At 41.8% G+C, this 26931-nt stretch overlaps 2 protein-coding genes across 2 annotated transcripts; one reads left to right on the forward strand and one right to left on the reverse strand.

Moving 5' to 3' along the window:
* Positions 1-1324, forward strand: FAHD1 (fumarylacetoacetate hydrolase domain containing 1). The gene has a single exon (XM_009286482.2). It carries the CDS (start codon positions 57-59, stop codon positions 726-728), a length of 672 nt encoding a protein of 223 aa, XP_009284757.1. The 5' UTR covers positions 1-56; the 3' UTR covers positions 729-1324.
* A 2372-nt stretch (positions 1325-3696) lies between these two features.
* MEIOB (meiosis specific with OB domains) lies at positions 3697-17062 on the reverse strand. The gene is made up of 13 exons (XM_019473957.1): positions 16994-17062; positions 13577-13634; positions 12046-12177; positions 11220-11292; positions 9626-9821; positions 9020-9120; positions 7284-7336; positions 7104-7199; positions 6552-6653; positions 5882-6035; positions 5321-5504; positions 4720-4806; positions 3697-3831 (listed from the first exon to the last, which is right to left on the reverse strand). The coding sequence occupies exons 1-13, from the start codon at positions 17060-17062 to the stop codon at positions 3697-3699; spliced, it is 1440 nt and encodes a 479-aa protein (XP_019329502.1).
* Positions 17063-26931: the final 9869 nt, after the last annotated feature.

A 26931-nucleotide genomic window follows, 5' to 3' on the forward strand; every position in this document is an offset into this window, starting at 1 on the left:
GGCAAGGACGCCCCAAGGGCGGCCGCGGTCCCCGGGGAAGGAGACCCGCCGCGGCCATGGCCTCCTCCAGACCCCTCTCCCGCTTCTGGGAGTGGGGCAGGAACATCGTCTGCGTGGGGCGCAACTACGCCGAGCACGCCAAGGAGATGGGGAGCGCGCCGCCCCGGGAGCCCCTCTTCTTCCTCAAGCCCTCCTCGGCCTACGTGCGCGAAGGCTCGCCCATCCTCCGGCCCTACTACTGCAACAACCTGCACCACGAAGTGGAGCTGGGGGTGGTGATCGGGAAGAGAGCCCAGGCCGTGTCCCAGGAGGCTGCCATGGAGCACGTGGCGGGCTATGCCCTGTGCTTGGACATGACGGCCAGGGACACCCAGGAGGAGTGCAAGAAGAAGGGTCTGCCCTGGACCTTGGCCAAGGGCTTCAGTTCGTCATGCCCGGTCAGTGACTTTGTGCCCAAGGAGAAGATCCCAGACCCTCACAAGCTGAAGATCTGGCTCAGGGTGAATGGAAAGCTGAGGCAGGAGGGGGAGACCTCCTCGATGATCTTCTCCATCCCTTACCTGATCAGCTACATCAGCGAAATATTCACCCTGGAAGAAGGGGACTTGATTCTGACGGGGTCTCCCAAAGGAGTTGGGTCAGTGCAGGTCAACGATGAGATAGAGGCTGGGATAAGCGACGTCCTCTCCATGCGGTTTAAGGTGGCACAGCAAATGCGTGGATCCTAACTGGGAGCTGGGCTGGGACCCTGCCTGCGTAGGAAGAGGCTCTTTTGGGAACATCTGGTGAACAAAGAGACATACAAGCCGTCCTGTACGTTAAACACTTACATAGCCCAAGCGTCTAATGGACTGTCACGCATCAAAGACATGTAACCCATGAGCTCGAAAGGCATTTGACTAAAACAGCCCCGTTTCCACGGAGGCTTCAGCCTCCTCTGAGGCTGTGAACCTGGAGTCCAACCCAGCTCGGGGCAGATGGTTGATACCCAAACCATACCTCGGAACTGTTGGTGGAGACAGCGTGCCCGACAGCTGGGGAGGGGAGCTGGGACGGCTGTCACTGCGTGTGCTCTTCTGTTCTGCTGATGCTTTGAGCTTTGCCGATGTATTGCCTTAAAATAAAAATTATAAATTAAACCATTAAAATGGTGATGTAGGCGCTGAAGCTCACCTATGCTATGTAAAATCAAAGGTGTATGTGTAACAGTAAATCCAGAATTACAGCTTCAGAAAGAATTTGTCTCCTTGGGGTATTCTACAATAAAAAGATGTTTGCTTTTTAGATTAGTTTCACGATTCCTCCGTGCATTTTTCGACTGTACAAATTAAATGAGGGTTGCTTTCCCTCCCACTCCAAGGGGTGTAATGCAGCAGGAAGCGTGCCAGATGCTTGGCGGATATTTTTTCCTAAACTGAGATTTAAATATGCTTCTAAAAGTAAAATAATACAAAAGATCAAGAATAAAGAAGCTCCTTGGTAAAGATCACCAGCAAACTTGTCTTTACTTTTACTGATTCAAATATATTTTTAATAAAAATCTAACTGCAACAATTACCATTACTTACACAACACAGTGCGACAGTTGGAGTTTTTAAATATTTCCAGCTGTTAAAAAGCCATGCTGTGTAACTTTTCCTGTTTCCAAACTCCAACTGATCTAACACACTCTACCAGTTTGCATGACAGCGAGTTCTCTTTCAATTCAACGGAGTGAAAAAGTTGTAAAATATAATTAAAACCCTCCCCCCGCAAACATCAAAACTTACCATTTTCAAAGGTTGCACAGAACTGACTAATTTCTAACAAAAACAGATGGATTATTTTTTCACATACGTGCAAGCACCAAAGTTAAATGCTTCCATTTATTGGAGCCAGATCTTAATAACCACTTTGTTTCTAAAAGTGCATTTGGAGAGGCTTGCAGAGAAAATTACTGCAGCCCGAAGACAAGCACCTCTGTGAAAGAGCAGCACGGTCCAGGATACTGCAAATCACATGGCAAAAAGAAAGCAGAACGTGTTGCAGAAGAAAACCAGGAATTTGTCCATCAACTTGCTTCTCCAGCTGCACATCTGCATCTGTAGCACGCCAGCGCGTACCCGTACACCACCTGCACTGGGTACGGACCCTGCAAACGTGCACGCAGTTCACCGTATTTTGACTTAAGCCAGTGGCTTAAAGCACATGTAAAAAGTTCTTTGTATGATGAGGCCCAAGGACATAATTCAGATTTCATCTAAAGGAAGCCTAAGGAACCGAGGCCAACTGAAACATTCAGCCATTACATCTGAACAGGACCAGCCCCTCGCTCATAGAAGTCAAAACGCCCCTTGGTTTAAGCCTGTCTCCGTCCGCGGGGAAGCTGAGCTCTGAATTCGTTGCAGCTCGAGGAGCTGGGCCACGCAGAGATGTCAGGGCAACGGAGCTGGGCTGCGCAGGGAAGTTAGGGTGAATAATTCGGAAAGAGGAAGGGTTAAATTCACTTTCTGTACTCTTTCCATTTCTTCGTGCCTGTCAAACATTACTGCCTATGGCAACAGCGACAATGCATCATTAGTAGTTTGGCCTTGAGCACTGTGTATTGATTGCTGAGCCGAGTTGTGATTAAAATTAATGGAAACATTCACTTCAATGTTTTCCAGCCATAACAGCTAATACTCTGAAGTTGTTTATTGCTGCAACAGGAGAGACGCAGTGACCCAACACTGGCAACATTTTTTTGTGCATTTAGTCCCTTGTTCCCGCTCACATGAGTAGGGGGATGAAATCTGGGAGTATTGCTTGTCAAAATTCACTGTTTCTGTAGTTGTTTTCTCTCTGCCACGTTGCTTTAACAGGTAGGTAGTGAACCAGGGGTGATGGGAGTTCCTCAAGGCGTTCTAGCCTAACAAACACTTTTCAAGAGAAGGGCCGCAGCGTCTTCCCACCATTTGAAATAGGCCGACTCCCGATACGCTCAGAAGGTGAGGGCTGGTGAATGTAGCAAATACACCAGCTGCAGGGGAAGCTAAGGACAGAAATAGATTAAAAAATAGGAAAAAATACATGGAGAAGGGCAAAACGTACATCCCTAGGTTCTTTATGTTCAGCTAACAACAACTATCTTGGTGAAGAAGAGTCCGTCCTTCTCTGCCACTTAGTCTTAGCTCAACTGTTCGGTTGTCAGAGGTCCCTGGTAATTGATTACTCTGCTCTAATAAGACTTAGTCTGCCCTAAAGAGAAGCAGCCTTGCAAACGTCGTGGCCATTTCCAAGCCCCTGCAGTTGCCAGAAGTTCCGTGTTTGGACTCACCAACATACACCACAAACCCAGGCAGTATTTCAAAGCGGGTCTTTATTTTTTGAACTAACACAAAAGTAGCACGGAAGTAGCAAGGCAGTTAAACACAGAAGCTCAACAGATCTGTCTTGTACTATTTGTTATTTCTGATTTTTTAAAATATATTCTAAACTGAGTGAAGAAGGCTTCCATCCCCCTTGTAAGGGGGGAAGAACTGACTTTTCTTAAGCTGAGGCCCTAGTACGCTTTTTAAAGTACAACCACCTGAAAAAGATCAACACAGAAGCCCACTTACAGGGATTAGTAATGCATATCCCTTCTTTACCATCAGAACATACTTAGCAAAATATGACGACGACAGCATTCTACCTCTATTAATACAGTGAAGGAAATAGTCTTTTTCCTAGCTGTTATCAAGCCATATAGTGTAATCTCTTATTTCCAACCTCTTTTCCCAACAAGCCCTGGCTGGCCTCTATAGGGTCTGCCAGTTTGCATGAAAGAACATTCACTTTCAGTCCGGTTCTCCAACTGGGTGACAAAGTAACCTGTAAAAATAATTAAGGGTCTTTGTTTTTACTGCTGTATAGCACTTTGAAATATATTATTTTCAAATATCACACAGCATGTTTAATTGACAGATTTGGTTATACATATTTTATATTATTTTATACATGAGTACACACATTTTATGCTATATACTTGCCACTACTGAAGTAAAACACTTTCATTTTTTCCTGGAAATAGAGGCAGAGGGTGGGGGAGGTGGGAGAGTAAGAACAGTTTTGCTAAGAAGGGCAAGTTTAAAAATGGGAGTCAGTTTAGAGTTGTCCTAGAACAGGCAGTTCTATGAGAAAGGAATCCAGTCCAGTGTAGAGCATGCAACTAAAAAAGTAAAGAATATTGCAAGCAATAGCCGATCTTTTAGCAATTGCTTCAGGTGTGTGAATCTAATGTTGTTGCTTTAAGGACAATTGCAGATTTTAGACATACCTAATCACATTATTTCCAAAAATACAGGTAACTAAGAAGTATACTTAGGTAACCCCGTATACCATACAATCTATTACAGATACTGACTGGGCCTTATTCTTGCAAACTGATAGTGTTAACTTTATTCATTATAAACGTACAGCCATAGAAGTCAGTGACTAAATCACCTATACATGCTTTTGAAATATCAGCTCCTTAATCGGTATTGGCTGAGAGCAGTTTGTGTCTTTCATAGTTTGCCTGAAGGAGGCCCGTATAGCTGATCCTGCAGGTACATCCCCTAATGTTGAAATTATGACAAAGACTATTTACTTGGAATATTCAGAATATGTACAAAAACTAATCCTTATTTTAAAAAGTTCAGCAGAACTGACATGAAATTTTTCAGTACTAAACATACCGAATGGGAAACAGCCAGTTTTAAATTAACATTAAATACTAACTTTAAAATAAATCTTGCTTCGTTCCAAAAGAAGTTGCCATTTCAATGCAGTCTTCTTGTCTTCTGTTAGAGTAAGGAACTCATGGACCTGTTAATAACAGGACATAACAGAACACTTCTTCAGCATGTGGTTATAACAACATCTCCACAACAAAATGATGATGATAAGAGCATCTTCTGCATTTTTTTTGTGCATTTCTAAGGTGTATTTTCCCTCTTTTAACATAGTGTTTGGTGTAATATATGTATCAAGACAGTCAGATTAATCAGAATAAATTGCAGGGTGCTTGAGAATCAAAATTAGGGAATTCCAACCATGTTCTCAGAAAAGTGTAAATTAATTAAAATAGAGCCGTATTCTGAATAGGGTATTCACTCTTACATTTAACATGTTTCTTCTTACTAGCAGCTACTGACTTCTAACTTTTGACTTGTTAAAAAGCCAAGTGTGTGTGTATGTGTATATCCACATGCAATTTTTTTAACCAGTGTACACACGCACACACACACATATATATGAAGAACATTTACATATATTTGTAATTTTCATCAGGCTTCACAGCTCGGATCAAATAAGAACAACCTAATTCATTTCTACTTACTGTGCAGCCTAATGTTTCCTCAGCTACACAGTCAGACAGGTAACAAGAACAAAGAGTGCCTGTGTGATCTGTCAGATCAACGAGTATGTCAAAGCTTGCAAAAGTTGGCTTTGAATCTGAAGGGGTGTCACTGCAGAAAGTGCATGTGTTTGACATTTCATTCACCAGAAAACGGCATGTTGAACTGTAACATAAGAAGATAATTAATGTATATATGCAATTCCTCCTTGTTTGAAACTGTTTTCTAGACTGAGATTTCCCAAGAGACTTTTCCTCTTTAAAAAAAAAAATCTTCATCTTCCAAACTCTTAAGTCTGTCTGAGACAAAATGGCCTCTTTCTTCTTCGCTCCTCTGGGACCAGAAAGAGCAAGTCCTTCATAAAGGCAACTCCTCTTCCTTGCTACTTCTGGAAGTCTACACAACAGAAATTCACATGGTGTCCTCCAGAGGAGTTTTAGTTCTTGTCCAGAACTGGACTAAAATATTGTTCCATCTAATTTGGGTCAGGGGAAGAAGGATAAGTACTTTTAAATACAAATTTAAAACAGGCAGTTGCTTACCATCTGTTGCGAATAAATTTAGATGCATTATCATCAATGTCCAGTGTAGAAATGTAGCCATAAATAATGCCGTAGACTGGTTCAAGTTTCCCATCACTCTGTAAAGCTTTTTCTTTCAGCTGTTCCACAGTATAAACGTCAACTATAGTCTCCACTAAAAGTTTAAAAGACATGTTAAGTGCGTCTGAGAAAGAAACAACACAGAAAAGCAACAACAAAAAAGGATCTTAAGGTGATAAAAAGGAGAGGATTTGATCTACAGCACCAGAAAAGCCCCACACACCTTCCTTTTGAAGCAGGCTTATCATTTGGGGGGCAAAAAATAAAACAAGAGGGGAGTCAAATGAGGAAGATATCTAATATTTAATCTTTGTACCCCCCAAAACAAGTTTTTGACAAAAGCTTTCCCTCTCCATTTTTCATACTTATTCATGACAGAAAGAACATGCCAGGCAGGCTGCAAGTTGGCATAGTCACCAGCCCCGAAGATACATAACTGATATTATAAGGGATGGCCCCAGTAACAAGACTCCAGACTTTAAGTATACAGCCAAGCTATACCTTAGTTTTGTTTCTATGGACACAGAGAGCAAGAACTTGAAATTTCAACTGCACTGTGAAACTACACTATATAGTTAAATAAAATCAAAGAGTTTGGATCCATGCTTACAGTTAATGGAGTCTTTTGACTGCTCCTCCATTTTATCATGCAAAGCTCCTGATTGTGCACATTCTTTTATGAAGCTGAAGAGAACACTTGCTTCTGCTGTTTCTTGAAAATGTATTTTTAGAAGTTATTAATATATGTAGCATGTAAAAATAACAACATAATTATATTTTACAACTTTTTATTCTGGTAGCACCAACACGTTGTCTCTTGGAATTAGCCAAGAGATGCTTTTCTCTTTTTTACTTTAACTGTTAGTCCTACATGGAATATATGAAGGCTGCTTGGATAAAATAAAAAAAAATAAAATTAAATTAAAAAAAAGATAAAAGGGTGGAAGGCAAAAGCATTGGTCCCTACATAACAGACAAGAAGCAGGGAGCTTTCTGAGGCAAGCGGGTGGAAGGAAGCATTGGTCCCTACATAACAGACAAGAAGCAGGGAGCTTTCTGAGGCAAGCAGGCAGAAGAAATCAGACGTCCAATAGATTCACTCATGCATTCTAGTCTATAATGATTACTAAGGCCAAAGCAATACTTCAACAGCAGCTCTTACCTGGGTTAGTCGTAATGATGGTTTTTGATATCACAGTTGCAGTCATACAGTTCCTAAATTTGTCAAAATTTATTCTCACATCTGATGCAAATATTACTGTGCACAAAAAAAAATCTGTTACTGTAGAATAAGTATCATGTTAAGAACTACAGTAAAAACATAAACCCCAGACTATTATACCTGTTTCTCGTGGGATCCAACTCTGTGCAAGCTGGATAGATTCATTATCCCAACTAAATTAAAAAAAGTTAATGTATCAAAACATTTTTGAAACAGCACTCAAACAGTTTAGTACTAAATTACTAAATAATATAATTAAATTGGTCAAAGGGGACACAACTCCTTTGTTACATGCACATGCAAATGAAATGCCACGTATATCCACAGGCATCTAGTTTGCAGCCAGCCAGGATGCTTTATGTACGATCTAATACAGTCCCTATTTTATCCCATGCCAAACAGGATAAAATAAAGGGCTATTAGATAGTTCAAAATGATACAATGCAGAATATACCTGGAAAAATACTGTGTGTATTTCAGAGCTTTGACAAAAGTAATTTCTAACTAAAGCAAATCACAGTTTAAAATAACTGCTTCTCAGCTGAGCCTTTTCTGTGGGAACGAGTTGATTGCTCACATCACTAGGCCAGATGTTCGGCCGGCTTTCCAATACTGGAATCCTTCTAAGTGTGGATGATGAGACTAGGTATCCCTCAAAAATTATAATCTTGTTCCGTTCCTCGTAAGTTTGGATGGCAAGAATACTGCCAAAGCCCCGTTTTGTTCTGGTGGTTTTTTTTCTTAATCCTTGGAAAAAGATTTAAGATATTTACTTTTCATCTAGCATTGCTCAGCCACCTCTCCACTGATGGCCTCTGAAATATCTTCACTACAATGCTGTTGCTCAAGGATTTCCTGAACCTTTGCCTCTACCTACGGCTCCATGCAAGTGCAAAAGGCACCGTTTAGGGTAACCACAGTAGCACCACTAGTCTCTGCTTCTGAGGAGTCCTGAAGTATACAGCTCTGTATCACTACGTACCAGCACTGAAACAAGAGTATCGGAGCTGCCGCTGCAAAGTAGCATTGGTGGCAGCTCAAGGGCTAGAAAACTTCACATCATAGATGCTTATTAGTGTTTGTGTGTATATATTATCTGTGTTAAACATTACACTAAATGATAATACAGTTTCCAACTCAGACACGGAGTGCAATGCTATCTTGCTACTTCTATCTAGGGAACAAAGGTCATTTCAACCAACGGACAGCAAACCCAGTGCAAATACCCACGTACCCTTGCACGTAGATAAGCCACGAGTTTACTGAACAAACTATGGGCAAAATGCAAAAGTTCCTGTGTAAACAAATCCCTATTTACATGCATAAATGGTATGGACGTAGTCATGTTTGTAAATGGGACACAGTTTGAAAATATGGCCAAAGTAGTATCAAAATGTTTCTGTGCTATTTTAAACGTTTAAAAACTATTTCAACCTATTTCCATTCCACTTGTTAATTCTGCTCGGCTTTAAAAATGAAGCATGCTCCTCTTCCCCCCCCCCCAGTTTGTGGAAGAAATGTACTGCCTTTGCAGCTGTTTTTTAAATGCCATTTCCTGAATTAGTTCAAATTTCCACATTAAAAAATGTAACTATTTGGAACTAAGCTTCATTTTGCCATTCATGAGCTAGCAGTCTGTCAGCAAGTCATAAAACTAGATGATATGTGTAAGGTCACTCTAATGAATCTCTTTTTTTAAGACTGTTCAGTGTACATTGCTGCCTCATCACAGTTGCCACCCAAATAACAACACAGTTAAATTAAAAGACAGTGCTATAACGGTATGTATTATAGTTAATTTCTTTACCTACTCTTGCATTAATTTGTGTATTTCAGTGAATTAAAAAACTTTTTACCATACTATTGGAAAAGACATCTCTGTTTCATCATACAGCTTTACTTCACACCTCTGACCTTTTCTTTTGTCTGAAGTCATAAAATACTTTGGCTCCCCAACCTTTAAGAAGAAAGAGAAGCAGTCACTTTCCCTCTACTAAGTGTTTAGGAGTATAAAAGTGATAACCTAGAAAATAAAAGAGTTAAAAAAGGGGAAAAAAAACCCTGTAGACCACTAAAAAAACCCAACCCATGTACACCACTAAAAGTTTAACAACAGTAATTTTACTTCAAGATAAAGGGACACATTTTATTTTATAAAAATCTGCGGTTTACAAATTTCAAGTTATCTACTGCTTGCACATGCATGATTTCAAAAAGACAACCGATGTAGGTCATTTCCATTCCCTTAATGTCCCCCCTCAAGTTGTTGATAAAAGTCTCATCAAGTAGCTTGTATGGTTATCGTAACTCAGCTGAAGTGACTGCCAACCTAAACAAACAAACAAACATAACCAGTGATTCCTGTCCGCTATGAGTCCCAAAATCCATATTCGCACTTAAGTCAATTAAGTTACCCACAGTACCGTAGAGAAACACTACCCTGTCGCGGCTCCTTAACTTACTGACATTACAGCTGCAAGCACATTAAGGATTCTTCCATCGAGGCTTTGTCCATTTGCAATGATATCACCCAGTGAATAATAGTCCTGAGGGTCCTTGACAGGCAGATGCAACAGAGAAAGTAGTTTGGTGTCCATTTCATAGCATGAAGACGTTTTGACCACTGAATGATTTTCACTGAGCAATAATTTGTAGCAACTAGATAGCATGCACAAAACAAAACACATCGATCAACATTTCACTCACCAATATATTAACAGTGTAAAATGTTAATTCAATTCACGTGAGAAAATAACTGCTGATTTATTCCTTTATTGTTTTCCCTAAAGATATGGAAAAGTTGGAATTATTTTGTTCTAAAATTATTTTTAAAAAATTATATACTTTTCTCTTACGGAAGACTTATTATTGTGTACTTTATACTTATTTAGAATTGAAAAGCCAGCACGGATTGCTAGCAATGCACAATACATATTTGTAAGACTTTCAGCCCTTATCAATCACTAAAAATAAAATAAATTCTGAAATGTCTGTAATCCAGGTAATTGAGAGGTTTTGGCATCGTGACATAATAAGACACTACTGCAGTCAGACTGGCTTTGGTAAGGTGCTTTCAAAAGTAATAGCCCAGTGACCTCAGTAATATTAATAATGCACTGCTAGCCAGTGGAAATAAGATATATTCAATATATTCTGTATAAATATATTTTACAAATGCTTATGAAATCTATAGATTTAGAGAGGAGCTTTTTTCTTCAGTGAAGTTTCTACCTGACATTTATTCTTTTACTTCTTTCTGCTTAGCCAGAAAGTGAGTGTAACTACTACAGCTATACATTTCCTACAAAGCTTAGAGATGATCAGTAAGCAAGAACATAAAACTTCTAACTTGCCAATTTAATGTGCATATATGCAATATTCTTATGACTGCCATATGATTAAAAATATTAGAATATGACAGATTAGGGAAGAAACCCTAGTTAAAGAACCTGTCTATTAGTCTATCTAACATCTACATCTTAGATATCTAAGATAAGTTAAAACATATCTGAATTACAGCTTGCAATGTTAGTTGCATACACCGGTTCAAATTGTTCCAATTTTAGAGAATACACTGAAAGACAACATATATACATTGCATGATACAAAAGGAATGACGATGCCTTACCAAATAAGCAACAAATAGCATCACAGTGTATTAAAATACCTTCGAGGTAAACATGTCACGTGAATGGATTTTGGTAAGGATATACTGTCTATAAACCAGTTATGTCTGATAAAACACTTTGGCAAAATCAAATCAATTTCAAATAATTTTAGTAGACTTTACCCAAAGAATGAAATTTACTCTGTTTGGTTACAAAGAGCATTGTTACTTCATGACAAAACTCCAAAGACCACACACTGAGAAATATATTCTTTTTTGAGATTGTTTGACCATACGTGGTTGAACACAGGGAGGAAGGTACAGCTGCATGAGAAGACTAACCCCAAATACTTCCACCAAGTGCATGCTGCTGCAATTGGCTGGCAGCTAAAGCAAGCGTTAACTTTGATATTTCTAGAAAGAACTACGAGTCTATGCTTTAAATTTACCTAGGAGTTACAGGGTTGAATTTTTCTTCCCTCTCTGCTTCCTTTGACTGAACTAAAGGATTTTCAATTGTAACTAAAATAAAACATTGATAAGTAATGTTAGAAAACTGAATATAGATACATGTAAAGAGAAGTGGCTTTTAAAAATGGTTGCTTTCAAGGTTGATATGGAAAGGAAAAGATACGTGCAGTAACTACTGCTAAATGTTTTCATACGGAACACCGTATCTGTCCAGACAGCTCACATTATAGCCAAAGTCCCACAGGAGTCCTCAAGGCATTTAATGGAAACAAAATGGCACTGAGTTCTCGTGTGTATACTCTTCATAGTCCCAAATTTTATCCAAACACTCTGATCTAGCAATCATGGGCAGCAAAGTCTTTCTATTAACTTAACAAGATAAAAGCACAGCCTGTAAATAAATACAAGATTTTTGTTGTGTTTTTACGAACAGTCATAGTCATATCTATAACTAAATGAAGACAAACGCCGAACTACTTTACAGAGTTTATTTTTCGTAATTTATAAGAACTGAATATAATGGAAGAATTTAGATCAATTAACTATAGATAAGTTCTGGGTGGCTGTATTCAGTGGATTTGTATCTAGTCTTTTTGTTGACATATTTACTGGTTTTGAATTTAAATCCTTGAAATCTTATTCCTTTCTTCTTTATACTTAACATAACTGAACAATTTGTTTCCAATTAGACTGTTTTCTGAGTCCTCAGAGAAAAACATAGCAAAACCACAAACACATAACACTGATTTACTAGGAAAAAAACACATTCAAACAGAAACATGTTAAGAATAAACTCCAACTTACCACAGTCACCAACTCTAAAACTCTCTGAAAGTGATCTAATATAGTCTTCTCTGCCCCAAGAATTTACATTTATAAAATAAGTTGGTGAATCACGAATAGTAAAACTGAAGGTGTATCGTTCGGACCCAATGTCTGTAAAAATAAACAGCACTATCACAATTCATTAGCACAGCTTGATTTCAATCTAGAATATATGTATAAAAACTATTATTTCCAGGCTTTCCTAGATTTTGTCATGAATTTACTACCCGCAATCTGGGGAGTACCACTAGAGGTCAGCAGACTGTTCAGTAAACTCACTGGTGTTGGTGAATGAGGATGGCTCCAGCTCATGCCGTAGTTGTACCTGTACCATCCCATCCACGTACACGTATCACTTAACTTTAGCCAGCACCATATAAACTTAGAGATCTAATGCAAGAGAAATAAAAGCACCGCACGATGCTACATTCAAGGCATGGACAAACACATAAACAGGGCTAACACATGAAGCAACGCTATGAACAAGCATATGTACTAGCCCAAATTTGGTAGTAGGTTGTCTTTAGATGTCTGTGCCCATGTACGAGACCACCGCAATGACACACAAGGCTGCAGACCACAGGCAGTATCACTGTCCAGATAGTACCAAGGGGTTTAACTGAATAAAGTGAAGCGTTTCCAGCTCTATGGAAAGTTCACGGTCAAGAGGGTATCAGTCTCTGAAACACCACACTCTCTTTTCTCTTACAGCTAATTAACAAAGCTTTCCATGGATCATACAGCATTACACAACATGTTATTTTTAAATTATCAATGAAAACTGAATAGTGATCTGCATAGAGTAAGCATGATCTGACTGTAGTTCCATGGAGGCGTAAATATGAACACCACATTTTCAGACTATGTAGAATTGCTTCTGGTGATGACGATGACTTCCTTCTAAAAATTCACCACGAGAGCAGTTCAGCATGATGACAATGCCACAGAATAGCTGGGCCCTTCACACAGCGCTGGAGTGGCTCTCTAGGACTGGAGGTGCTTCCTAACAGTGTCTGTATCAACCCTAAGCTGTAGATATGCTATTTCAATTTCCAACTAATGCTGTATTAACAACGTATCATTCCCATTTTTTCTTTAGGAGTATACGATAAGATGAAGCTGGTGCTACTCAGACCAGCAATTACTTGTGTCACTCCTCAAGACATCTCCTTAATGTTTCTGTTTTAAGAGAGAACGAATATGAAGGGACCAGATCAATTCCAGCAGTATTTATGTAATAGTGAGTTCATATTGGTACCGTCTTCTTCAGACCCTGAAACACTTCCATAACGGAGTTTTTCCAAACAAATTCTAATTGATAAGGTTTAGCCAAACTAATGCTGCTCTTTCATCTTGGTTCTCAAACACACAGCATTTTTTTTTTGCGCATTTTTATTCTATACATTTTACACTAAGAAGTCTGTTTATCATTTAAATATTGATTTCAGTCATATATGCCAAATTATACCGTATAAGAAAATGAAGTAAAAACAGTTAAAAGGGACTGTACTTTTTCTGTCTGGAAAGCCTCTGACATCTGTTTTCCCAATAACCACACCGATTACATTCTAAAAAATAAAAAGATTATGGAATACAAGTATTAAACACAGATGTATATGATGAATTAGATTTCATGGACTTGTACTCTACTGATGATGATAAACATATTTCTGACTGGTAATCATTTTAATCTATTTATTCCACAGTACCATATGAACTAAAGACTAAAACATAAACATACAATTTTGCTTTAAGAAAAAGAGTGACTAATAAAAATATTAAAAGAAATACATCTGTTTCTGTTTGTAAAGACAATGGGAGGACAAAAGTTCACCCGAAGCATTCACGATTTTGGCTGTTCTACAGCAATCTCTCCTCAGGTAGGCAGCAATATTGTTGTTTTACGCTCTTTGCACAGGTCTCAGATCTCCTTAAATGCACCGTGAAAAGTCTGGACAGGATTTATTTTACAGTTAAGCGTCCAAGGTTTCCCCTGCTGTCAACACCAAGATACACACGTGTACATCCACAGGGAGGGCTATTCATCCTATCCTCATCTAAGGAACATAAATTTGTACAGGTGCCTCTTTCTTGCTGTCTGTCTCTCAGCCGACTACAAAGGGAGGTTAGGCAATGAACTTTTTTGATGATTCAAAATGAAATCAATCTTATTCTGCTTTGCTAAACCTTTATTTATTATGCAAAAGCACCTCAGTCTCAATTGTCAAACAAAACTACTAGGAGCAAACACACACAGGAAGAAAGATATAAATATAAAATATATATATTAATAATATAGAGCTGTTTGGTGTCTTTTTTTTTTTAAAAAAAAAGGTCCTCTTCAGTGTGAGAGAAGAGTATTGCAGTGCTAGTTTGGGATTTAAGAGGTACGCGATGAAAGCTGGTATGGTAACAAGGACTGGAAGGAGAGACTGACATCGCAATACCGCAAGGGTCCTTCAAAACATGAAGCGTGCCACATCTCTCCCACTTCACCCGTGCACTCACTTGCAGTGCTGCCTGCCTTTCTCGTTCCAGCAGGGAACCCCAGCAGTCAGCTAGCAAGGGGCAGTGTAGCAATTTAATAATCCACACAGGCTGAATTTTGCACCTATTCACAAAGCAGTGCAACCTGGCTGACTTCGCTGTAACAATATTGACACGTGCTCAAAAATTAGATCTCATGTTCCCAGTTTACTTTGAATCACTAGATGGAGCAAGGTAACTGCCTTATCCTACAGTGATGGAAACGAACTCATTAAGAGGACGTATGTGTACAACAGTGTAATATCCTAGTTCTTCCAATCTTTCTAACAGAATACTTTCTATCTGTCCACAACATGTAGTGATTTAGATTAGGATTTCATTTTTCTATTTTTGGTTTTGTTTCTTTAAAAAAAACCCAAAAAACATTTCAATTAAATCAGAGCGCAACATACCCTGTATCTCACCACCAGTCAAAAGAACTGACATTTAGGATGACTCTTCACATGAATTAAGCTGATGTAAATCTGCAGTTTCCAAAAGAGATCCCCCCTGTCCCTGCTGCAAATATATTCACCTCTCTCGTATGAGCACTAAGCCTGCACAGCAAGCTGGCAGGAGAAAGCGATCTGGCTGGAAACTGTTTTTGGGGGGGGAAGGGTAGAAAAACTTCCAGAGAACATTTCCTTGATCAGTTTATTGTGCAACTACACAAGCACTAATTTCACCAAAAGGGGAGGAGCGGAACACGCCTGCAACGAGGAAGCGGGCCATACTGCCTTTTTTGGCAGAGCATTGCTTAAGGCCGCTTAACCAAATCATGAGGCTCCAGCATTAACATATTGCAAGTTTCTTAGACTTTGATCTATTTCACTTTTAAAAAATAAACTGCAACGTAAGAAAATATGACTTTGAATGGTGTGTGCTCAACTGTTTTAAAGTCCTAAGCACATACTGATCGTTCTATCACGAGATACTTGTGAATTACTTTTTTGTAACAATACTTTCTTTACTATATGTTGCTAATTGCAATATTGAAGATTAGTTTTATTTGTAAAATAAAAGGTTTTAATGGAGTTAGTGGATCACTGTATTTGGGAGTAACTGTGAATGACAGATTAAATTAGCTTTGCTGGAGACCAGGAGTTTATAAAAAGTTTGAAAGAATATGCAATACTGCTGTGAGGGCATATAGAACTCCCTGTCCTAGTTCACCCCTTTTCTGTGATTTCTTTCATTTGTTTAAAATAAATGAGAAAAAGGGGCTAAATTGTGCCCCTCCCAAATAAAAAGCTGTGGGAACAGGAGAACTCCTTGTTTTCACTCTCTTCACAAACATCAGTACTTCCACAGTGCATACAGCCCTGTAGACATGCATCTCCTTTACGCTGCATGGAGAGGTACGGCTGTAACACCGCACCACAGCCCGCGGTGCATCCATGTGGAAACGCTGCCTCTCTGTTTTGTTCCCCAGGCTCCAACTCCCAGCAGCACTGAACACTTAGAAGACACATTATCACTGGTGGGCTACACAGTGAAGGGTGGGAAATACAGAGAATAATGTAGCCTTCTCCCTCCCATATTAAAACATAATCTTGGAGAGCAAAGAATGAAAAACTGTGGGCCCCCCCCCAACTTCCTATTTTTTATTCAACCATCTAAAACCCAAAAGAGAAAAATACTGAGTTTTACAGCACACTCCCCTGTTCAGCTCTTACTCCAGTGATGATGGTCCTCACTCATATCAGGGCAACAAAAAAAAAAAGTTCATACTCAGACATCTGTATGAATCTACCAACTACAAATCTTTGCTGTTCGTTAAGTTTACTTTTTGGTTCATCCTGCTCTCCTGTACTCCCACAAGCAAAATTCTTAGCTCCTCAAACTGACAATTGCAAAACCTGCTTTTTGTTCTAAAGAAACAGAAACAATCCTGTCTGACATGTAATTGTGAGAGTTTTATCCAGTTAAAACACCATACCATTCAACAAGAGTTTTGTTTGAATAATTCAGGACTATGTTATTTAGCTCAGAGGGATTGAGCACACGAGTAAAGGCTGCAGGATTGGGCCTTACGTTCATAGCTTGTAGTGAAAGACTATTGTAGGTTACAGATGTATTGTGACTACATAATGCTGACTCTGTACATGTCTTTACTAATTCAGCATCCATTTAAAACATTACAAAGAAGCCTCTGATACTTTCAGACATTGAATTGTCCAGTCAATATCTATAGTTGTGGTATCTGGATACTATGGACAACAGCAGCATCAATTTTCATTTTGCTGGTTTATACACAAAGAAGGTAAGGTAATTTTTATCTAACAATTATACTAATGCTATTAGTATCTAAATACACGTCAATTACATAATTTTGCAGTAATATAATACAGTCATATACAATTTCATTTGAGAACAAAAGTACTATGTCTATGAGACTTACAGGACGAGCAAGATTTGGATGCAGATCTGAAAGTGCGACAAAGTCCCGTGTTGAACTAGAATAAGCCATTCTTTATCTGTAACTTGAGAAAACTAATTTAGATTTTTTAAAAATCTAAACAAATCACTTAAAACTATTCATAGTGAGAATAACAAGTTATTTTTTAACACAAATGTTTTGACCTAAATAGCACTTGTCTTCAATAAAAAGCATTTCAAGCCATCTGAAGTAGACAATTCTTTATTGTTTGTATTTGGTGATGTAAGTTATGAATTTTACTATAACTACTCTACCTATACTTCTCAAATAAAGGTCTGTAATTTTTATTTATTTATTTATTCTATTTATTCAGCATTAAATGACTCCATTAGCACCAGCCTCTGAGAAATATTTACCCTCCTTCTCCTGTCTGGGAAGTCCAACTGAATTTAATGAGGCAGTTCATATATAAAAGGCCATTTACATGGGAGGAAAGAAAAGTGTTGGGTTGCAGACCACCTTAATTGATGTTTATGGACTTAATATTAAACTACTTCAAAATGTGAGTTTATTCCTTCCTCAAAGTAGAAAAGTTTTGAATTTATTAAAATTTTTAAAAATCAGTTATTTTCAGGCTGCCAACATAGCATTACTGCCCATTCCTGTGAGCTACTGCGCGCTCAAGTCCTCTCTATTGATGCCAAAGTCGGGCCACGGGCACTTTGTTAGCCCATCTGAATGCCTCTTATTATTTCATGGGTACCCTCAAAGACATTATTGATATTTAGCAAATAGTTGTCAGATTCTACTTTTTTTGCAAAAGGAACCATCAACTTGTCCAAATCTTGGTAACCTTTAACATGAGAGAACTGCTGGCATTTTTCAGAGGAAAAACTTTATAACAAAAGTCTTGAATCGCTTTCACAGTCTTTATACCTGGCACCTTGTGTGAGAATTGTTAACAATTTCATTGGGCATTAGTGTAACGATCTGTTGAACATACTAGAAAAGAAACAGACAGCCTACACTTTAAAAAAAGTAGTTATCTGAGAACAAAGCAATTTCTTTAAAAGAGCATTTCAAACTAAGCTCTCACAGAAAGATATCCCAAACTTGCCTTACAAAAAACTACCGAACAATGGGGCCCTCAAACCTATTCCCATCCCATTATATGGAAGAATTCATGTTCACTTACGTAGGAAAGTCACCTCCAAGGCATGTTAATATTATTGCCTCAGAAGAAGTTAAATATTGTTAAATGACATACCTCACACCACAACTGAATCAGGTTAAAGAAAACAGCACCGGGAACACATGTATCAAAGGAAGATTGGAGGGGCAATGTAGGATTTAAAATGCTACAGGCCCTGACAGGGGAAGCTGCAGCGTGCAATTGCACCCCTCACTTACCCCCTCGGAGGCAGGGGCTGAGCTCCCGAGGACAGCTGAGGGAAGTTTTTCTCACCACCACCCAGGATCAGACCTTCTTCTGAGAGAAAGGACACGATGGAAATCACAATAAATAAAAGTATGAAGCCTTTGGCACCACCACCCCATCCCAAACCGGTGTCTGGCGCCAGACGAGCTTGCACCCCCAAAGCCAGGCTGGGCTCTAAACGGCAAAGAGATTTTTCTTGCATGGGCCCATCATCAGCCTCATTTCTTTCCCTGCCCAAGCCCGAGCGACGCATGGCAGCCGTCCCACGCAGGCAGGGACAGCGTCAGCTTGGAGGCTGGGCAGGCAGGAGTCCTTCCCACAGCCCCACCTACTGCCAAGGGGCCTCAGGGGAGACACAGACCAGCCAGGATGGGAAGGGAGCGCCCTGAAAGGAAGGCATGAGGTGCTCAGGACAGGGAGACAAAATGGCGGCTAGCGCCGCGGGCGGGAAAAGGGCTTCGCGCCCTCTCGCTGCGTGCCACCTTCCTTCAAGGGCCGGCGCAGGTGTGAGGGGGAGCGGTGTGAGGGCGGCCAGGGCTCCATGCAGCAGGCACCGGCCACGGCCCTGAGGCTCAGAGGACGGTTACCAAAAAAAAAAAAAATACTCACCAGAAATTCACGGTCCTGGGGCTTTCACATACCTGAGCAAGGGTGCTCGGCCCAGAGGGACCGGCCCAGAGCCCAGCACCGTCAGCTTCAGCTTCAGTCAGCGACCTCCGCGTCAGGTCCAGAGCTGAGGGTTCAGAGCTTGGGTTTCACTTTCTTTTGTGAGTCCTCTGATCTGCGAGGCTTTATCCGCGTCCCCCACCATTACTGCTCCCTCTGGGGCAGCAGCTTCATCCCAGCATACACCAGGTTTCCCTGGTAGAATGTTAATTTGAACCACCTGATTGCATCTTTTGCTTGCTGTTCTAACAAAAATATTGTATTTTCTTGCAGTGCTACTCCACAGCAGGCCCTGGAAGACTTTTTCCTAACCAAATGCATTCAGCAGGATCGCTAGCGGGTCTCAAGTCCCTGGCCTTAACAAAGCCGACGAAGCACCAGCCCAGGAGTCTGAAGTCAGGCTTATTCTGCTACGCTTATAAATGCACAACACACCAGCAAGACAAAGCAAATTTCAGAAAGCTTTGGAGGAACCATTCCCTAGTTCTTTATTTTTTTTTGTGGTAGCTCTAAGGAAAAAAAATTGCAGCCTGTATTTTATAAATGAATTAAAATTTATGGTTTAAGATATTATTTGTATTGATTTGCACACAGAACTCCTGGGTTTTCAGGCCCTGCAGAAGACTGGGGTGAGCCATTTTGTCCATTTATATTGCATATAAAATTATTTTTTATAAAATCAATACTCTTCACTTCTGTATCATAAAAAATTTTACTCTTGATGAGTAATTTTATGACCTCAAGGTCATGGCTATTGAAGTTTTTAGTGTAGCCTGACAAATTCTCTGTGTTGACTCTGTATTACAGGATCTTTCATTTCTTCAATTAAACAGCTGAAAATGGATACCACCTGTGCTCTCATATTTATTGTGTCACTAAAGTCCATGATAATTACACTGTGCTGATGACAAACGGCATGCCAGAGAACTGACAGCCTGGGTGTTTTGGGGTTTTTTTTAGGTCACCTTTTATACAGTATGATCTATGGATCTAATTTTGTTCCATAGGTTTGAAGTCTCCAGTAACCAGAATGAGGTAATTTTTTTGTTAGTTCTGTTGTTTTAATTATCTCAAGCTAATGAACAAGCAGAAGATAACAAACGTGGCAATGGGATCCTAATCGAATGGGAAGGAGAACTTGTACACTAGCTGGAAAATGCTGGCAAAGGTATAGTTCTCATTCTTACCACCATGACTGCAAGGTAAACCAGGAAAAAAAAAACCCTGAAATGAGATCTGCGGGGTCTCCACCGCTGCAGAGGGTGATAAAAGCAGGATCACAGACCGTGGGCTTGCAGGTGTTGAGCTTGTCTAGTATCTCAGCAAGGTTTTGGTGGGACATAAGCACCTGCTTAAATGGAGCCTTGCTGAACCAAGCTGGGATCCTGCGCTGCTGCCCAGCACGGTCACCACTTTCATTAGGCTTTGTCCAGGTTGAGCTGCTTTTCTCCCACAGGCACAAAGGCCAGGTGAAACCCGACGCTGCCGGCGTCCCCAGCCCAGGGCCGCAGGCATTGTTTGGTTTCAAAGCCACCAGAACAAGGATGCTGTTGTGCACCGCTCCTCGGCGTCCCTGTAGCCTCAGCAGACGTCTAATGATCGGGTGGTTTTGCTTTGTGGTTTAGTCCCGCTCCCATTTGCAATCTGCCTACATTTTGAAAAAAAAAAAGCAGCTTTTTACTTTCCCATGATAGCTCCTGCTAGGAAGATGTTATCAGGGCCATCATGAAGGGATGCACCTATCTGGCCATAGGCACAAAGGCAATGGACATGAGACCAGAGTTATTTCCCTGGAAGATGTGATTAGATGCTGAATTTCTAACTTGCAGATGCTGAGGCAAGAATTTGTTTGATTGACATACCTGTCTCACAGTGATGCTGTGGCTTCTGCCATTTGTACAGCACATGGCACAACGGGGGACGGTCAGCAATTTGGATTCCTGTAGGTTACTGTAAACAAATAACTTCTTTATTGGGGCTTATAATACACAAATATCTACCCTGAATGTCTTCCGCTAATTTACAATGTCAACTGATTCTCCAAGTTAGGAATTTTTAATACAAACACTGAAGAGAGCCTACAAAAACAAAAGTCACTCAACTTGTACTCAGATTTACTGAAGCTTTCCTCCTCAATTGACCTCAAAGTGGTCTCTAAAAGAAATCAGCATTATCATCTCCCTTTGACAGCTGGAAAAACAGAAGCAAGAGAAAGACCAGAAGCAGTTTCCTGAGGGCCATGCACCACACGAGGACCTGTTCCCCCCTCCAGTACTAGCACCAGCCCCTGCAAGAGTGCGGCAATATGAAATCAGTATTTTTCTGATTTAGTGCTTGATTCCTGAAAGGTCTGAGTGATTTTAACTCTCCAGCACTTCAGCGGCACTTAGCACTCTGCCAGATTCAATCTGTGATTAGCAGAGCCTTCCCATACATGGCTGCAAATTGCACGGTCCCTGCTAAATTAGGCCTTCACGAATGGATTTATTTAAATTACACTCATTGGCATGGTCAAGGAGTGCAAATGCCATTTCATAATTCACTTAGCAGTTTGTTATGTGACGATCAGTACCGTTTGCATGCAGGGGAAGCTAGTCCCCGTCCAGCAATAGCAGGGACATCTCAGAAATTATCTTCAAAGCTAGAGCAATATAAAAATATTTGCTCTCTGAGTTTTACGCTGCCCACAGCGTTTACTGAATGGGCTCATTGAATATTTATACATTCTTAGGACCAAAAGAATCTGTAAAATGAAAAGGGCAGACCTGTAATTTTATGTAATTGGCCTAACTGAATACATTAACAGCCGCAAATTATTAAAGGTATTCACTGTTCAGCGGCTTTGGCTGATACCTGAACTGGCTGAGAATCGGGAGTGCTGATGGAGTAATGACGGACATCTTTAGCAGCAGTAGTGCAGGTGCCGATGCAGCCAACAGGTGCTCAGTGTGTTGAGGGATATTTAGTCTAAATTTCTCCCCATCACCGCAGTGAGTCATTGCTCATCTCTCGCTTTGCCCCACGTCCCCCCTCCTGGTCCCCAGCACTGGGGTGCTATTTCAGTGGGATTTCCTTGCTCTGAGCAGCACCGTGACCTCCTGCAGCACAGGAAAACACAGCAACCTGGAGTTTTACTTTAAAATGAAAATGAACATGAACCACGGCTGGTTCCTGCCTAATCTGTGCTAATTCTGGCTTCTTTGGTCCAGGGAAGACACCAAGACCCGAGGCTGGTGCATCCGCACGGCAGCAGCATGAGCAGTGCTTGCGTGCCTGCAGGCAGCTCAGACACCGAACGTGTGCATGCGCAAACGGGACCACACGTCAAGGGCTCGGGTGGGGATGCCAACAGCTCTCTTCTGCACGAGGAAAGGCCTATTGCTGGCAAAGAAGAAAAAAGCCTGCTTTCAGGTGTAAAGCTACGTGGCACATGTAAGTGCTGCTCTTCCCAGCTGCCCAGGAAGGATGGTGTTTTGAAACAACAGCTGCTCTCAAGACAACAAGGTCTCCCTGTTCTCTCTGATGAATTCACATGAAACTGCTTAAAACCAGACCCAGCCTTCCCCACAGGCAGGGAGTGAATGGCATCTGCAGGGCCCGAATGCAGCAAGCACAGCATTTCTGCAGTGGTCCGTGCTAGGGGAAGGCAGTGTCCTCGCTCTCCAAGGCAGGGCCTGGATGCCCATTCATCAGCAAGCTCAATTCATAACTATTTCAAGACTAATTAATCCCTTCTGCAACATTCGTGCAAGGGTGGAGCAGAAACGTCACGCAACGCAGGCAAGCCTGGAGAGGAAAGCAAGCCATCAGCGCCAGCCCGTACGCTGAAATCAGCTCACGCCAGGTGACCGTCACAGAATTTTAGCAAAGAATAAAGACCACAATTGAAATTTAAGACCTTCTGGATAGTCACTAAGTAGTTGGTATATTTTCAGCAAATAGTTAGCAAATAAACATACCCCAGAACTAATCCTTCTGTGTCTTTTTTGTAGCAAAAAGTCAGAATAAGATGTCCATATGGGAATTCACTGCTTGAAAACACTGACACAAGTCTTTTTTCTTCACTTCTCTTTGTCCGCATAGCGATACTCTACCTTGGTTTTTTGAAGATCAGGCTTTGATTGCCCAAGATTTTAAAGCCCTCAGCCTGCTGTTTAGCTTGCCTGAAACTACAGAGGTGGAAAGTGCTGCTTTTTGGAGGCTCCAAGCGGCGTGAGAGCATTCAGGCTATAGAGAATAACTTCTCCCGCACATAATTCCAAAATAATTTAAGTGAGGTCAGTGAAATTACTTGGATTTTCATCACTTTCCCCAAGACCAGAATTTCATCCTCTCTCTATGAGCAAACAAACGATGAATATTTTCCAACAAAACATCATGAATTAAAAAATGCAACAATTAAAAATAGTTTTAGTGACAGCTCCCTGACACTGGGGAAGAATGCTTTGGGAGAAAAAAAGAAGATATTTAGCATCGGTTGGCTGCCATTCAAACATTTTCAGCTAGTCAAATCAATAAAACCAAAACCAAATAAAGTATATCTGGATTTCAGTTTGAGACACATGATACTGAACAATACCAGTTAGGACACACGGGATGAGCGTCTTCCAGCAACAACACTGGGGGAAAAACCTTCCAACCTTCAGTTGCTCCAGTTTCCAACCAAGTCTAAAACTCGATCCCTGCATGAGCAGTTCATAAGGAGGAAAAGACACGTGGTGATGGCTGTAAAAGAAAACTGGGATCTTAGAGTAAATAAAATTTTTTCCCCAACCACAGAATTCAGTGAACAGAGCACCAGTGAAATCCAAACGACCCGTCCAAGCTAAACTTTCCAGCAAAAATATACCTTTGATCTCCTGGCTGAGCGCTTGGCCCCGGTGTGGCGGTGGCAAGCCTCCCATTGCCTCCGAGAGCCAGGACCGCATCCAGCCCCTTCCTAGGTAATCATGTGTCAACATTTCCACGGTACGCCTGGCTGCCTGTCAGCCAGCTCGTTAGAAAATTCCTGCAGACTGACACTGACATTTTAAGTTTTTATCCATTAGAAAAACAAAACCGCCCCCCAAAGCCTGTTCAGAGTGCAAAGGTACAAGACCTGATCAAAACCGGACTTTATCACGAAATTTTCCCTTAAGAAAATGAACGCTAGAGGTCAATCTAACAACTTGTCCCGGAAATATATATCCTTGGAATAAAATATTACAGACTACTTCTGTGTACTGTACACCTCTCTAACTACATCCAGATTCACTGGCTTTGCAAGGCGCCTCGTATCTAACAAGAGTTTCTTCTATTCTTTTGAATTTGTTCTTGTCTTGCTATACATTAATATTTCCTTTTCTGGAGCTCGCCCGTATGATCGCTGTCCCGATTCACGTGGTTCACTAATGTACTTAACTACCCTTTTATGAAATGAAAGGGGAAATTGGCACTTGCGTGTGTAAATACTGGAGGCCAAATATGTCCCTGATGTAACTCCGCTGCAGCCGGTTGAGTTAGATTAAAGATGAGTGCAGAAACAGAGGAGCAGCCATCACTGTGCAGATGAAAGCCCGTCTAACTCGGGATCTTGTGTCTCGTGGATAAATCCCTGGTTTCAAAGAGGCAGCAGGGAGCCTGCAGAGAACTAGACTGGGATGCCAGCGATGGGTTTGTGACTTCCAGCCTTCAAGTCTGATTCCCTTCCAAAGCGTCTCCCATCTAATAGCAACGGGGATGACTTCATTACCTGCGCCTCACGCTTTCTTTGTCTCATCTTCTGCGCTCAGATTCTGGAGGACCTTGTGACTACAAAGTCCCACGGACTATTTAAGCATAATTCACACAAAAATGTGTTTTCTTTTCTTTATCATTCTTAAATGCCCAGCCTTCCAATTTCAGTAAATTTCTTCCTTCCTCTTCCCTGCTCTTAACAATAGAAATAAGATGTAGCCCTGCCAGCCTGCTTCAGCCTCCCCATTGCAACCTTCTTTAGCAAATCCCCAGCTCCCCTTTTATAAGGCTTCTGTCCCAGCCAAACTCGATGGAGAGACGGAAGGAGCGCAGGCTTCGCTAACACGGAGGCTGCCTCCACCAGGAAAGCCAAGGGAGATTCAAGGCACAAAAGTCAAGTCAGATGAAAGCGCGGATCCAGCAAAGAAGTGTGTTTAAGCACACTTCTCCCAGGGAGTCACCGGGACCGCTCGTGTGCTTCGCACTGAGCACATATGTGAGTGCTTTGCTGAACACAGGCCAAAAATGCAGTTCTTCTTTATGAATGCGGGCCAGATCCTGTAACACTGAGTAACGCCGATGAGTAACATTTATTCACACAAGTGGTCTCTGTAGAGAAGGGCTGCCAAGTCCTGGCCCGGTATGATTTTTTTTTCTTTAGCAAGCAGCCAGAGCAGAGCTCCATATGGCAACACCGATTCCTCACTCAGCAGCTTGCCTGCTGCCAGCTCCTCGGTGGAAAAAACCCAGCGAGGCAGAAATCTTCCAGCTCAACCTTCGTGTTACAATTACGTTTAAAAAACTGCCAGATAAATTCCTTAAAATTCTTCAAGGGTTTTTTTTTCCTGCTGTGGCTGTGTGGCACTCCTGGCTGCGGCTGGCGATGCTCTCCCAGGGCAACTGCTCTCCTGGAGCAGCACTTGAGCTGTTCCCAGGTGAAGGTGTCTCCCAAGGCATGTCCAAAGGGTGTCCGTCCTTAGTGCCCAGCTCCTCAGAGGCCTGGCACATCCCAAGGCTGCCATAGAGGTGATGGGCTAGCTGGAAGAGCCTCTTACACTCTTCTTCAGCCAACCTGACCCTAACATGGAGCTTAAGCTTGTGCAGGGACACATGTCTGATAGCCCTTCCCAGTTAATGCACGCATAGGAGAGATTTAGGAGAGGTATGAGAGTGGTTGGATACAGAGATGGATGCCTTGTGCCACCATACAGCTGTCGTGCATTAACACCCTTGCTCCAAGGCAGTCAAAATCGGGCAGAGCTGAACAGGAGACCTCGCTCCTCATCGACCTCCCTTGCAGCTTGCCCCCAGAAGCTGGGGGCTCTCAATGCCTCGCCTTGGTAGTTTTTCTTCTGTTAAAATGCCCAGGGGAAGATGCAATCCCCTTCAGCCACAGATGCTGCCCTTCCCCAGTGCTCCACTCATCCCCATCCACCTGGGAGTTACTGCAGCCAAATGCTGGGTACACCCAGAGGCTCTTCCCGAGGGCTGACAGCAGTGACAACAGCAAAAAACCCCTTGCCACAGCAGAGACACGGCGTAGGGCCCTCACCAGCCCCAGTACCAGCTGCACCAGCCATGAGGACCCTCCAGGCACTGCAGGGACCCTGCCCAAGATCCCCAGCACCACAGGGACCCCACAGCAGAGAGCAGCAACTGCCCATCCAGGGTCCCACACGCATCCCGTGCTGTCTCCATCCTTCACCATGCCTTCTTCCAAGGGGCCACACATGCAATTTCCTAGCAAAGATCCGTAACAGGGACTGACATTTCGCAAAGGTCTCCGGAGATGCCGAGCACAGCACTTAAGAGATGTACCTGCCGGCAAGGACTGGCAGCAGTCGATGGGGAGCACAGCCATCTCGCATCCCTCACCACCAGCAGCTGCTCCCCCCCACCTCCGGCACAGCCCTCAGTGCCATCACCCTCCTCGTAGGGTCTGGGCATATGGCAACGCCAGAGGTGACACCAGAGCAGCAAAAGCCACAGCAGTACCTAATGTACTGTGGGCTTAACCCAGCCAGGGTCAGGCCTGCTGAGCACCTCAGCAGGATCAGGCCCAAACCAAGGCTAGCGGTGAGCCTAGGTTACACTTAGGGAGCCTTTCAGCATCCCCGCAGCCTCAGCCCTGCCGTGGCGT

The sequence above is a fragment of the Aptenodytes forsteri genome, unplaced genomic scaffold (assembly GCF_000699145.1).
Source record: "Aptenodytes forsteri isolate BGI_AS27 unplaced genomic scaffold, ASM69914v1 Scaffold55, whole genome shotgun sequence".
Classification (NCBI taxonomy): Eukaryota; Metazoa; Chordata; class Aves; order Sphenisciformes; family Spheniscidae; genus Aptenodytes; species Aptenodytes forsteri.